Source organism: Mastacembelus armatus, chromosome 14, assembly GCF_900324485.2.
Source record: "Mastacembelus armatus chromosome 14, fMasArm1.2, whole genome shotgun sequence".
Lineage (NCBI taxonomy): Eukaryota > Metazoa > Chordata > Actinopteri > Synbranchiformes > Mastacembelidae > Mastacembelus > Mastacembelus armatus.
This window is the reverse complement of record NC_046646.1, coordinates 9,726,001-9,741,505: the sequence shown is the minus strand read 5'-3', so window position 1 is coordinate 9,741,505 and position 15,505 is coordinate 9,726,001. Positions and strand designations below refer to the sequence as shown.

The following is a 15,505-nucleotide window of genomic DNA, read 5'->3' as shown; positions in this document are numbered from 1 at the left end:
ATAGACCAGCTCGTAGACGTTACTAGTGATGCAACATGGACATAATTCCTTACTGGCTCAGCACCCTCAAACACTGCCAGTTCTGTTTCTGAAGACCAGCCAAAGTCTCATTTGTGTGGTGACCTTTTCCACTCAGTATCCTAACTTAGTGACTTTATTCACCGTTGCACTAGTCTGAGCCTAAAAACTGGACAGAATGGCCATTTCAGCTACTATTTTATTTTCAAATGTGCAAACTGGAACTTACTTGTTTCCTGTATTATGAAATTACTCTCACGTCACTTGTTACCTAACAACTCGAGCAGTGAAGGTGTCTCTCCTTAAGGAACAGAAGGCGTTACATCATTCCATTCACATTTTCACACGTAGTGTAAAGGATTTAAACTGGCATCGCTCCAGTCATAAGGCAACTTTAACCTCAAGGCTGCTGTCGACCCTGTTATGCCCCGGTATGGCAGCAAAGTACATTCCCCTGTGGTGAAGCGGTGATGTGTTGGTGTTTCCACACTTTCATTAAAACCCTGTTGGAGTGAAAAAAAAAAATGCTCCAGTGTTAAAAATGCCAGGCATCACTGCTTCTCTACAAATGAGCTGCACTGAGTCGATAAGATAAGGATCAAAAATTTGTTTTAATTTGCTTGGGGAATGTTTCAGATGTGGGTTTGTTTTTTTTTTTTTTTTCAGTTTAATTCCTTTAAGTTGCCTTCCTACGGTGACAACAACCTAATACATCTGTGAAATGGAGACATTTTTACTATATTTTGACATTTGTCTTTTAGGATGTTGTGCTGACAAATGTTATATTGAAATTATTTGGTGATCTAAGCATCATTACCACATTATCTGAAAATAAAGACACATGAAATGACAGAATAAGCTACTGAAGGCAAAACATTTCCAGAGGGAACATATGGAGTTATTAAAATCTACTTCTTTCCTTCATATCATGATCATCCAAATATAGTGTTTTATGACGCATATAAACAACAGATGAATCCATTTACACTTTGTATGACCTTCCTTACACATTTAAATATTTTAGTTTCCTGACACAACAGTTTGCAGCGAGGCAGCGATGTGTGACGTACTGACAAACAGTGAGAAGGAATCAGTTCCAGTTTGAAACTGTCTCGGCTCATTGTGTTCAGGGGCAGAGTGAGTAAAAATCTCTGTTCGTATAAACGTTAGTGTGAAATAATAAACACGTTGTGGAATTTGTAGTTATCAATACTGCAGCTGCTGTTCTGCACAGACTAATGTGCTGCAGCTTCATCAACAGCAGAGTAAGTGTTAATATAGAGGTCATTAGAAAGAATATGATCCCAATCCATCAAAGGGAGGTAGATGCTATTCAGTCTGTTTTTAATATGCGACTGCACCAGTGATCAAACATCTAATGGCAGCAGTTTGCAGTCTGAAAATATTCATATTCACTGTATTGGTTCCATTTGTTTCATATCTGTACTGGTTTAACATGAATTTACAATAAACAGATTTACCCCACTGTGTCAATACTTTTTGAACAGTTTCCTGTTGACAGATGAAGAATAAGAAGGAAGGGGGAAAAGGAAGTATTTTTATTTGCACTCTCTCTCTGCGGTGATCACTCCTTTTTTGGAAACGTTTAAGGCCTGTTCTGTCTTGACCTATGCTGGTTCTGAACCCAGCCACCTTAATGTCCTGTGTCTGATTCCACCTGGATGTTTCTTTTAAGAAAAAGTATCACTTCTCTTACTCCCATCAAGCCTAACTTTTCTTTTCTATTTCTGACCTTGTTCTGAGTCAGTTCATGTTACACAGCTTATTTGGTACTCAACTAAAAACCTAGTAAAAACAAAACCTTGGCAGGAGATAGTGATGGACCTACTTTAAATTCCCATTGTTTCTTTCCTTTAATCCAACTACATAAAGCTCAGCCAAGAAAAAAAAACCCCTCCAGGATCTATCTCCACCCAATACTACTCCCTCTCAACATTTTCGCTCCTCCCCCCAGATTTTATCGCATCTGCTTATCTCTGTGTGAACAGCTCAGGTTTAAAACAAACAGGGCTATGCTATAGTTACCTGCAAAAACGCTGACAGATTTATTATGGGTTGCTATGCACATTAATGTCTTTTTCTGTTTACCTGGTACCAGTTTATCAAGAACCACACAGCACAGTGTGTGGTCAATAGCATTATCAGTAAATGTCAACAACGCCACGTCATTTCTTAATCTATGCGTCACACAGGAGACTTCTTGACAATCAAACTTTATTTAACAGTTGTCCATTGTATGTGATTTAATAAAGACAAAAAAGAAGGTCCAACACCTTGATTAGATTGATTAGTTAACTCAGAGATTGTGTTATGGAGCAGATAAAACCCACGTGTATAGTTTTCTTCAGACCTTTCTAGACCAGGCAATTGCCTTTCTAATGTTGTAACCTATTAACTTCAATTGTGCTTAACATTATTGCAGACTGCAACACTCCTCCAGGCTGGCACTCCTTCATCACACTACAACAAATGGGCAGAGGGTTTGCTCTTTGTCATTTTTGTTGCACTATAACCATGTCATACTTTTTCAGAACATTCAAGGATATCAGGATGTCCTTGAATGCACTACTAAAGACTAAAGACTGAAGAGCAGCACTGGCAGATAAGCTAGGACAGTGTAACACATAAACATGGATTTGGACTTGCAGGTTGATTTTTATAGTGTACTGAGATGAACTGAAAACAGTCTCTGTAAGAAATCTAATATCTTATGGCTTGCAATAATGTCAAGTGCATTTGATTTTAAGGTAATGAGTTAAAACCCCTGGAATGAAAAACAGCTTTAAGAAAACATTATTTACAAGGCTGGCTAAAAATGCAAAATAAAATTCTCTATCTAATTTTTTTTTTTTACTTTTACTGTTAAAGGCCTGTATTTATGTGTGTTTTATGTGTGTTTGCTCAACATGATCTTGTTGGTCCCTGTTTTGGTCCAGTTTAGTCCTGAAAACAGTCAGGTCACATTTCTTGTAATTGCCAATGTAAGAGTTTTGCCATCCTCACTGATGGGCCTTCCAGAGGACAAACAGAGGAGTGTATTGGAGGAGGCTTTAAGCACCGCTCAGGTTCATGGGTTGTTGATGATCTGCCTCGGCCGTCCATAGCCTGTCATGCCAGCTTGAGTTGCTCCTTTATTTGTGCCCATTTGCAGGCCGATGACACTCTTGCCTTCGTTCAGCTGTTCCTCGGAGAAGTCTCTCCTGTTCTCTTGCGACTTCCTGCACACATACAAACAGACAACCCTTAGTCCACAATCTCATTCCTCAGTACTGAAACTTCTTTTGTTCCAGTGGCTTTCCACAGTCAGACTAGTTTGCTCATACTCACTTAGGAAACCAGCTGGGGTCTCCTTTGTAATTCCCATCATCCTTTGTGACTGCCAAACTACCCAGAGCCAACAGGGTCCTCTGGACAGCAGCCAGATCTTTGCCTATTGACATGTAATAATCACAAATAAGAACAGCCTACATGAAATACAAAGGAGAGACGATCTCCTTATTTATACTGAAAGAACTTCACATTTAACACTTAACAAGGCAGTGTTGTAATGATACAGATAAGTTCTGCTGCTGGTCTTGCCTTCAAAGAGGTCTACAGTCTGGAACATGTCAGTTTTGATGACTCCATAGTTTTCAGCAGCTTTGAGGAACAGGGCGATTAGCTCCATCTGCTTAAACGCCATACTGGAGCTCTTGATGGTCTTGACTGGCTTGTTGGCTCCATAGAGGCTGTTGATGAATTCACACAGCACCTGCAGACACAGAGAAGGAGCAGGTGCCTCTGAATATACTGTACACAATGTAATTTAAAGTGCTATATAGAGATATTTACTCTTATGCAAACCCAACACTCACACATCCATCTTTGAGCCACTTTTGGAAGCCAAGCTTGCCTGATTCAGGCTTGCCGACCCCAGGGCCACACTGGGCAATGATCCACTGTACCAGCTTTTCTTCCAGATCCGGGTCATATTTCTTGTCAATCTTACTCTGAACCTCACGACTCAGGCCATAAACAGGACCTTTGTATGCCATGCTGATCCTGTTGGGAGGGAAAGTTAGTGTAAGATAGGCAGGTAGCTTGGCAAACTTTATTCCTTGGCAGTGTACTTTTTTCACATTCACATTCAAGTCTCTGCCCTGCTCACACCCCAGTCGATCACAGGACTGACTCAGAAGCAAACAAACCCTTACATTCACAAATCCAGACAACCTATAATCATTTTCTTGTCTGATAATGTGTTAATTGATGAACATTACAGATGCTGGTAGGTGTTGTTACTTTTGGACAAAGGTCCAGGTAGCTGTTTCTCACCTTTCCTAGTCTTTATTCTAAACTAGGCAAATCAGCTATTGGCCACAGCTCATATTCAAAAAGTATAAAAGTGTTGCCACATGACTTTTCTAACTCTTCACCAGAAAGCAAACAAAACAATGAACTCTTCCTTTAAGGATGCACTTAGGAGACAGTGTAAATTGTCAATGAAGATGACACATGTACAGAAATCTATGTGTATGATTTTCTCTAATACAAAAAAATCGCAATCATCATCATGATTTGATATGCACATTAGTAAAAAGTTAGAGTGAAGGTTTGTATTTCTACTATCCAGACCATGTCAAAAATGTTATTTAGCATTTTATTCATGGACATTAGAAATCCTAAATGTGTGGAGCTGCTTTCTATGAGTAATTATGTGTTGGCCTGTCTCGTTTATTAATGCAGTATGAACTTCCTGTTAACTTCAGCACAACCACCCCGCTCCCTGCATCCTGTTTGCTCATTCAGCTGTCACTTCCTTCCTCCCTGACAAAGGTAGCTGTGTGTTTACAGGGCTGTAAACAAAACAACACGCTGCTGCTCACTATGGAAATGCTATTTAGGTAAAAAAAAAATCAAAAAACATCATGGTTGTTAAATGATGAAATTATGGGATGATCGATGTTAACCACTGCACTTTTTTCCTTTTACAGATCTGAAACATCTGAATGTGTAGGAAATACTTTTTGCCAAGTATGTACTCAGAAATGAACTTTATATAGTATGTAGGCTACCGTACACGTTGCAAACAAGGAGAGCTGTGTATTTTTGCATTTTAAAAATATAACGTGCAGGATATTGCATGTATCAGGGCATGAATCTGTTTTTTTTTCTTTTCCAGACAAACTGGATTTATTTTGCAACATCAGGTACATTTGTCCCTCGAGGACAGAAAGACACACCTATTACATCCCTTGTCATTTTTATATAATATGAGTTGATAGTTTAACAAATCATCATTGTGTCCAACAGCTCCACATTGGAGCCCTGGCTGTGACAGATCACACTCTGCTCATTGTGTGAGGCTGGAGTGATTGTTTGGTATGTGGAGAATCGTCTTCCTGTCCACTAAGTTATTCTAGTTTGTTACAGCAACAAGAGTAAATATCTAAACATCTCAACAATCTCTTTCTCAATCAGAGAAGTTTCATCTGTGGTGTTCTGACATGCCCAGAGAACATCTAACAGCTGCAAACATCAGGACTTATCTCTGCATGCAGGAGGATGAAGTCAGAGTCTCCTCTTTCCAATTAACCCTTAGTCTAACCTGCTCTTTGATCCCCAGAGTCACAGCTACAACCCAATCACACAGACCAGTATGTCGCTTATGGATGTGTGCTGCTTAGAATACTTCTTTTGTGTATGTATAAATCAGCCACACCAAATTAACTTTGTCGTCTTCTGTCATGCGATTCAGAACTCCACCTCTAACTGATTGTGTTGATAATGTGTTTAAATGCGTTGCAGTCTGCTGCAGCTGCTGAAGCTTTGTCCTGCTTTTCAGTGCTCAACATGTCACTTCACACCTTGGGTGTCCCTGTGTAACCACTATTAGGTACTTGTTGCTGCTAAGCTAAGCAGGACATATTTATACATTGACAGTAAATGAGTAGTTTCACTGTGTAGGTACTATTTGTTTTGAGTAAATGCCTCAGCTGCAGAACCTTGTTCATACTATTATTACTGAAACAATACTAACCTGAAAAACTACTGTCTAATGACATAAGTCTGTGCAGTTTGAGGGTTAAGTGTCTTAATCAAATGCAACTCCAGTCACTGTTACTGTTATATTCATCACTGTCACACACACACACACACACACACCCTTTGTGCATTGCAGCAACTTACAGTTATCTGCTAGAAGATGTTTCACAACTCTTTTGTCATTTCCCAGGGGTTCATACCCCACTGCATCATCAGTGGTTACTTTCTGAGTCATTTTAAGACATCTGAACTTTGCTAATTTGAGCACTGGCTCAGATCGTTCAGCACAAAGACTAAAAGGTTGTTCTGAAACAACACGTGGGTCTAAAATACTACCAGTTCATATGAGTATTTCTGTACAGGACCATGTTTCCCTTTATTCTGCACAGTCCCAGGTGCTGCAGAGCAAAAATAATATCTATATAAATTATAAAATAGAAACTATAGAATCTTTTCCCATGCTCTTTTATTTATTTGTAATCTGTACTATTGTTCATAAAGGTGACAGTGTATTTGACAGATGCATGCAGAATGTTACTGCCATATCCTGCAGTCTGGTGTTAGATATTATTAAATATTAAAGTAGAAAAATAACATATTGTTAAGAGAGAACTGTCAGTGTTGTAAATCTGTTAGTATACCCAGAATCCATGAGGCCTCGTGTTTTACTGTAAGCATGTGAAGAAAGCTGAGCACAAGGCAGATAAAACCCAGGATTTCATAATACAAGAATTTACAGACTGCTGGGTCATTCAGAAGGCAGCTAACCCATACAGAAAGAATGAAACATTAACCAAGCATTTAGCCTTTAGTCTGTGTGGGATCAAACATCAGCAAGGAGGAAGGCAGCAGAGACCAAGGGTGGGGTGTGTGACACATTATACTACGTTTTTTTTTTTCATGCTTCCTGCACAGTTAGCCACAAACTTAAAAATCAACAAATCTTCAGACTGGGAGTGAGAAATCTGAGAGTAACTTCAGAGGCCAGGAGAAAACTGGTTACTTACTTTGTGTAGTAGCTTTCAGGTGAGGTACCAGTGGGTTATGGCTTGTGTTGCTGTGTTCCCGCTCTTGTTCGTCCTTACAACACAGTGCAGAGTGCACCATACACAGCTGCCAGTATAAATACAGCAGGAACCCTTGTCTCAAATATATGACTTCACCACGTTCAGCAGAAAGAGGGAGCAAGAGAGAGAGATACGCCTTAAAGTCCTCTTATTTCACTCTACAACCCGCCCCTATGCTCTTTCTCTATTTCCTCATTCAAATTGTGATTCCTTATTTAGGAGAAGGATGGGAAAAAAAGAGGCATGTGACTGGAGAGTTTGGTGTGGTCACTGAAAAGAATTTCTTCCTCTACCACTAAAAAACAAGACATGATTAGGAGGAAAGGAGGGAGGGATGATAAAATCCTTGAGAACAGTGACTTTTGAGGGAGCGCAGGAAGGGAGTTGCAACAATTAGAGACCACTGAAGCACATGTAGCAGATTATTTACTGCTTTAATTCAGATGAGTGATGGTTGCAGTATCTCAAATGTGTCTGAATGGGAAACAGGCTGCAGGCAGCTGTGGAATGTATGTCCCTCCTCTACGACACAATAGAGAGGAAGGAGAACAAGTCTTGACACATTGAAGTATGTTTTTTTGCTGATAGTTGTACATGTAAATCCTCACAGATGGAAACGACTCTTAGTGCACACTCTTTCAGTGCACCTAAGGAGAGGCGCTCCCTTCCAGGCATCCCAACCATGTTGGCTCCGTCAACAGGAGCAAGTCTGGACCTGGTGGGGCTCTAAAACAATGACATCAGAGGAATTGGCACTGGGTGAAGTCATCGACCAAGCCACCAGTCATGAAAACATAGGTGATAAGAAGCGCTGAGGTACGTTTATGGCTGTATGGAATTTCGACTACAGGACTCCTGATTATGATATTTCACCACCACAACGTGTGCTGGGTACACCTGAAAGTGGTTTTGTTGCATTAGTAGGCATCATTTCCTCTTTCCTGCACACACGTGCTGGATCTGTTCGACAGTTCATTTAATAGCCTGAATTTAAACATATGGAACAAAAAGTGAAGACATGCTGCCCTCTGTGGGATGTAATTTTGATGGGACATGAGAAATTCATGCTGCAATATAACATTTAAGTAAATAAGGAGAAAAATCACTGAACTATTACTATTGATATGTATGATACATATACTATGAATAATAATCATTTTAATGCAGTATAATGACAATAGTGACCAGGACTTTAACTTTTAATTGATTACTTTGACAGTTCAGTATTATGATATGGCAGCACAGTGGTTTAGTGGTTAGCACTATTGCCCTACAGCAAGAAAGTTCCTGGTTTGAAACCCAGCAGGGGCCTTTCTGTGTGGAGTTTGCATGTTCCCCCTGTGCTTGTGTGGGTTTTCTCCAGGTACTCTGGTTTCCTCCCACAGTCCAAAAACATGTATGTCAGGTTGATTGGTGACTCTAAATTGCCCATAGGAGTGAGTGTGAGTGTGTGAGGTTGTTTGTCTCTATGTGGCTCTGTGATGGACTGGTGACCTGTCCAGGGTGGACCCCTGCCTTTCACCCAAAGAGAGCTGGGATAGGCTCCAGCTGATCCCTGTGACCCTGGTTAAGGAATAAACAGGTATAGATAATAGATGAATGAATATTATGATGTTAATTTAATTTAAGTATATTTATTTGTGTATTTCCTCCAGTATTACCAGAAACACCATCTAGTGAATTAGAGTAGTAATATTTGGAGGACTGCTCATGTTCAGCCAAATGATAAATAGATATGTGTGTCGTAACATTATCCAGCAAACCAATAAAAGTTAAAGTGCACACACGGGAAATTCCACATACAGGTGAGCTCTGAGTGTGGGGGAAACCTACTCAACATTGCTTCAGTTTTCACTCTGAGACAGACCAAACATTTAACTTTTTGTAGTTTTATGTTTTGCTCGCTATTTCTGAATGCACTGATACTGATCATTAGCCCCCTGCAAGTCTCTACAAGCTGTTCCTGCAGATAGCAGGTGACATTCACTCTAATACCACTGGAATATAGTAGCCTACAGACTCCTGAAATCAGCATTGCAATCCATACTAAGCAACAAATGTTCAATTGCTAAATAAATATGATTTGGTTAAATGGGAGGACAATTTGGCATATTATACTCACTCTCCTCCAGTGTCACCCACGCTCTAAGAACAGATTTAATGTTATTTTCAGGTAGACAGCATGCTGTTGGGTGTTGATGGCCGTGCTGAGAGCTGTTAATTGAAAAAGAGCAGCCCAGAGGATACAACTCTGTGATGTCATCAGGGTGTAAAATAAGAAGCTGTTACACAGAAACCCCCCCCCCCCAAAAAAAAAACTCTGAACAGATGGAGGAAAATAACTGAGCATCATGTTTAATTGCCAGAGAAAAGCAGTGCAGGTTTTTGTTTAGCCTCAGAATAAATCATTTAAGAACAACCATATTGCCCTTTTGTGAAGATAGACTGGGAGACTTGACTTCTGTAGTACAGGTAGGTAGCGCTTTAAAACATCAGAACAATAAATAATTGGATGCTGCAATTTGTACAACAAAGGAAATGAGTTATTTTTTAAAAAATCACATTGCATTTTAATTTTTGTAAGTAAGCCAAGGATGCTGCTTAATTCTTAACTCTTGGTAATGTGTTGAAGTATATTTAAGGTATGAACCAAGCAACTGGGGTCCTTATTATATTTGCTTATCTCTGCAAGGTCTCCAATGACCAAATGCCAGCTTGAAACTAAATGCTAATGTGATTGTGTACTGCGGGTCATTGAAACTGGGTCTCTGCATACTGAGCAGTCTGTTCAAAGAGAATTATTATTAAGGAATAGGTGGTGGAAAAGTAATGCCGAAAAAAATGATACACTGCCTGAAGCTCACAACAACAGTGCTGTAAATAACTGTTTTAAACCGGTGTGCTGGATCACCCCTTTACGTATAGATTTGATGCACACAATCACAGGCTACTGTTAGTGAGCTGTGGGCAGTGTGGCGATGAGATACTTGGATGAACAAAAAAGGTCAAGTTTAAGGCTGCAGGTGGCCCAGCAGTGTCTGATCCTTCAGGATAAAAGAACAAGGCAGGTGACTTCTGTTTAAAGTCCTCATTTATTAACACACTGTCCAATTTCTTTGTGTGAATCTGTATCAGATGGTGAGAGCAAAGTTTTTTTTTGTCTTCTCAGACAAGTCTATGCAGCACTTTAAGCCTAGTAAAATAATGTTGAGATGAGTAACATCTGCACAATATGATCCTAAATGTAGAAAGAGAATAGTTTTGGCATCGTTGATGACAATCTGTTTATTACCAATCAGCAGCAGAGGATTTGTATTGTTTCTTCTTATATTAGAGCATCAGTGTGCAGTTTGGTCCTCTAGGGGGCGCCATGTTTCAGTGTGATGCTAACCACAAAACAGACTATTCACTCAGCCAAAACCCAATCTCTAAACTGTAACCTCCATATACAAATATATCTATATCTATATCTATATCTATGTCTATGTCTTATCTATATCTATATATAGAGAAAGAAAGAGAGCGAGAAAGAGAGAGATATAGATATAGGTATAGATAGGCCTCTCTAATAATGCTGTGAGCCAGTGACCAGCTGTGTCAGCACTGCAATGCACATATCCAAGGTGGAGATGTGTGTCTCACTCACAACAGTAATTAGATAATTACTTGGTACATTCCAGTCCAAATCAGATATATACCCTCTCCCCAGACATGTAACTGCATTCCTACGGTTTTTTTAAATGTCACATTTTGATGGAAGGGGAACTTTTGCAGCCTCTGCTATTTTGCTCCTTTATTATCTTAACTGAGAGCCCAGTGCATGCTATCTGGTGCAATTACAAAATAAGATTAGACATCCACTTATTTTATGGGACCTCTGTAGATCCTGGAGGCTGAGGTGCATAGGTTGGGAATAGAGAGAGAGAGAGAGAGAGAGAGAACTCTTGAGCCAAGAGTCTCTGAGCAGTTCTGTGCGAACAGTCTTTATTGTCTTTGTGAGCTACACACAGATCTGTCTTTGCTGAGTCCAGTTTCTTATCAGATCATTAGTCGCAATTAAATGTGGGATCTACAGTGCGGTATGTGGATTGCATTCACCTCTGCGCTGGTTTGTCCTGCTCTGTGGCTTGCAGAAGTATTTGGCAATTTTCAAAAGTGTAAAAATCACTCTCACTTTTATGTGTTTTCTCTGGGTTATTCTTTAGTAGAAGTCTAGTTATGTCTTGGAGGATGTAACAGGAGCGGCTGTTAATCCGTGTTAAACCTAGCCTTAGGAAGGAGCTGGCCTATTAACAGATATTGTGAAATTGCTAGGGAGCTGGGAGATCTGTGATGGATGTAGACATCTCCTTTCCTCAGGTAGAGAAGCCTGACTCTTTACAGAGTCTGTAGGAAAAATAGTACCATGTAAGGTGGGATTTACTCACTCACTCACAAGTATTACTCCTAAACTGCCTATATCTGTCAACTAAAAGGATTTTAGCAGTATAGCAAACTATATCCACTCAAGTTTTCTTAGGTACATGAATAAAGAAGTATAGTGAATTCCAGTGAATCCTGAAAATACAGTATAATAACAAGATTTACAGATACTGTACACTATTTTCTCTTATATCACCCATGTCAGTAGTTTTACCCCTTTTTTCAAAATGACCAAAATGACTATACTACAGCCAGTTTTGAGCTGAGCATATTGCAGAGTGTGTTACAGCGTTATTGAGAGTATTTTTGGGATATTTTTCCGAATCCCATCCCCATCTGTCTAACACAGTGAGCCCCCAAAGACAAATTAATCCAGCAAGATGGTAGAACAGTCATGGCTAGATGTAGAAAGCTGGTGGCTTAGCAGCTTTAAATTATTTTATTGGACAAAATATGTTGTGTGCTCTGTTTATCATATTTCCAGGATTATCAGCTAGGAGGAAGAGCTGCTGAGCTGTTGAAAGTTTTGTCAGCAAGAAAGAAATCCTTCGCAACAAGAGGAAAGAGAGGAATCGGGGTCAAAAACAGTTTTGAAGAGGGAGAAGGATGGGAAAGAGTTTTTCCTGCAGTGTGGTTAAAGACTGGATTTTTGTTTGAGCAGCCCTGAACAAAAAAGAAAGGGAATACTGCAAGAAAAGGGAATATTAAAGTCAATATCCCAATTAAGCAAGAGCCAGGTGGAAATGCCAAAGCAGGCCTACATGAATGAGGACAGAGAAGGTCAGTGGAGGAGGCGGGGGGTGGAGGTGGAGGTAGCTGTGAAAAAAGACAGGAATGAGTCAGGCTGAGGAGGAGAGGAGCAGATGGACAGAGAGAGAGGGAGGGAGGAAGGGCAGAGAAACTATGCCAAGCAGGGATATCACGAAAAGAGACCTGTGGAGAGCAGAATGAAGACTGACACAAGTTGATGGTCCGAGACATTAAGAGGCTGGGAGCGGCACAGGCTCCACTGAGGAACAGGACAACTTCCAATTTCAGCTTTATGAATGAGTGAAGAGGCAGAGAGGGAAACATCCAAGGAACACAGGGGAGGGATGATGAAGTGATTCTTCAGATTGTGCTTGTCTTATCACGGCAGTAATAATGGATCCGCTGTGGAGAAAAGGTCCCACAGCAGATGAAATTTTGATGAGGAGGCAGGAGATGAAGAGTTTTTTCAATGGCCAGTCAGTCTCAATTATTATTCCAATTTTATTTATAGAGAAAAAAAAAGATTTTTACATTTTATTTTCATGGCTTACTCAGCATGAATTTAGTCAAATTAAAGCCAACTTTTTTGTTCAACACCAACAAACAAAGTTGTACAATACAGGTAAAACTGATGAAGTGTAGTCAGTCGTCTGCACAGGGTGGTGTGTTTGTGAAAAACATGAGAAAGGGATGGCTCATAATTCTGCAGGCCAGCTGTTCTTTTATAGTGACAATGAACATGTTAGTGCTTTAATCTACTTGTAAACTCTAAACTCTATAGCATATTTGATTGTTTCTCTGCAATTAGATGTAATGGCCTGAAAGATATAATATATTTTACAGGTATTTATTTGGTTTTGCTGATGTTTTAATATTTCAGTGAATGAAACTGAGAAAAATCAGAATGTGTTACGGTGTTTTGGGGTAAATTTACTGCATACCCACTTATAAACAGATGTAAAATGTTGCCATTTTTATTGCAGACACTTTAGTGAAAGGCAGAAAAGAACATCTATAAAAAAGAAATATGGAGCTTATATAAGAAAAAAACATCAAACACTCCAAAGCAAACAGGAAAATGTCTAAGGGTGGTTAGATATGGCTGTTTTACAACTTATAACTGGGTTAAATATATTTTCTAATCCACTCCAGTGGAAATGAGTTGACTCAAAGCCAGGATACGGCTCATCTGTTAGGTTACGAGGGCTTGTCCATCCATATTGTATTGACGCGTCTTGTACATTAAATCCATTTATCCTGTTGTTCATTTGTAGTCAGCATGTCAGCACAGTGTGTACCTAAATTCATAAACCTGCAGCATCACTTCCTGTAATTACATGTGATTACAGTAAACCTTCCATGGGCAGTTTTAATGCAGGAGATGACCTAAACCATAAACGTGCATTTGGTTGTACTGAATGTACTGTACTGCTTTATAACTACTGTATAATCTCAACATACAGAAACCGGTCTGTTCAAGCCAAACAGCCAAACCTGAGCACCAAAATCAGTAGTCTACATAGTCTGTGAACAATGTGTTGCCATAAAGCTGAAAGGGAAGATATGCAATATCCGTAAGGGTTTCTATTTCAACTATGCTGCACTGTAGCACTGCACCTGCTTGAAGAATATGAAGTGCGTATATTGAATGCATGTGTGGATACGTCTCAATAAGTGCTCTTCAAAGAAGAAATCTGATCATTTATTGTGACTGAGCAATCATACAGCTAATGTGATGAGTTTAATCTCTCATTTCATTATGTTCTTTTCAAATATAGACTTGATGTGCTTTCATTGAAGTGGAAAACCTGACTCTATAAATGGAATTGGTTGCTATGCTAACTCCTGTGGTAACTAGTGAGCTGAAAAGTTTGTTTTTAGGACATGGCATGTACTGTAACACTGCGACATAAGTACATTTGTAATATATGTAATATTTTAACTCTTACACAGTACTTTTTGCTCAGATTATTATGTAGGTTGACACGCTGCTGTGCTGTGGCAGCAGGAGGAAAGATGGCGCAGTGCTGTTCCTGCCCTTCACTACTGTCGTCTCTGTGGTCCTACATCATTACTGCCCTCCCGTTACCACAGCAACCGGCCTGGCGACATCCTCAGTGATGCTTAAGTTTAGGCGCGTACTGACCATGTGTTCAGTTCAGTGTTTGTGACTGCTGGCTGATATGAGTGCATATCACACAGCAGAGAGTCAATCACAGTTGCCCTCGTCTCAGTATGAACACAGTGTGGCCTTTAAGTGAATGAATTACCTCAACATTCATTACTCCACATCCTATTTATTAACACACCCCTCCATCACCCTTGTCCCTCGTCCTCTAGTCCCACTGTGCTTTCAGTGTTTCCCAGGACATAGCCACATGTCGGCTACACTGACTGAAGTTTTAATAACACTAAAAGGTTTGCATCTCCCTCAGTAATCTCACGCATTACTGAAATGATCAGTTCTTCTCTACAAATGAAGAGTCACGTTGAACCTGAGAAACAATGGTGCATCAGAAACAACATTTTCAACACAGAAATGATCAGGGCAAATGAACAAAACTACAATGAGAACGTCTTGCATATAGTTTAATGAGGAGTTTACTTTAGTAAGAAGTTTCATCATGGTATTGTATCATTTCCCAGTGTTAAATTATAAATGTTAAAGCAGTTTTCAAAAGCCACCCATTATACCCATTACACTCTATATACTCTGCTGCTATACTATATGTGACTCTGTTATCTATACAGCATGAAAAGCTTTCGTGTTTTAGAGCTACCCCACTGCCATGTACACCACCAACTGTAGAAAATAGACACATTTACTCAAGTACTGTATTTAAGTGCATTTTTAATATAGGCTACTTTTCTTGAGTATTTCCATTAACCTCATACTTGAGTTCCACTACATTTGGATGTGAAATATGAAACTTTTCATTAGTTACTTTGTACATAAAGATTTTATATAGAAACCATATGATGACCATTTGAAAGAATAATGTTTATAGCTGAACTACCCAATTTTATGTGAATCAATAAATTCAGAACCACATCTCACAGCTAAAACAGAATAAAAAGCTACTTGTACGTTAAAGCAACAGTATAAGCAATCCATTATTACAATAAATCAGAGTGCTTTTGAGCTACATTTAGATTCATTAACTACATTTTGCTGATAATACTGTTGTGCTTTTATTTAAGTT

The 15,505-nt window shown here is 39.4% G+C and overlaps 1 protein-coding gene across 1 annotated transcript; it reads right to left on the bottom strand.

The window, feature by feature from the left end:
- Positions 1-2,236: 2,236 nt before the first annotated feature.
- Positions 2,237-7,235, bottom strand: LOC113143266 (transgelin-like). The gene is made up of 5 exons (XM_026328793.1): positions 7,071-7,235; positions 3,894-4,080; positions 3,619-3,790; positions 3,367-3,469; positions 2,237-3,257 (listed from the first exon to the last, which is right to left on the bottom strand). Exons 2-5 carry the CDS (start codon positions 4,071-4,073, stop codon positions 3,107-3,109), a joined length of 606 nt encoding a protein of 201 aa, XP_026184578.1. The 5' UTR covers positions 4,074-4,080; positions 7,071-7,235; the 3' UTR covers positions 2,237-3,106.
- Between the last annotated feature and the right edge of the window lie 8,270 nt (positions 7,236-15,505).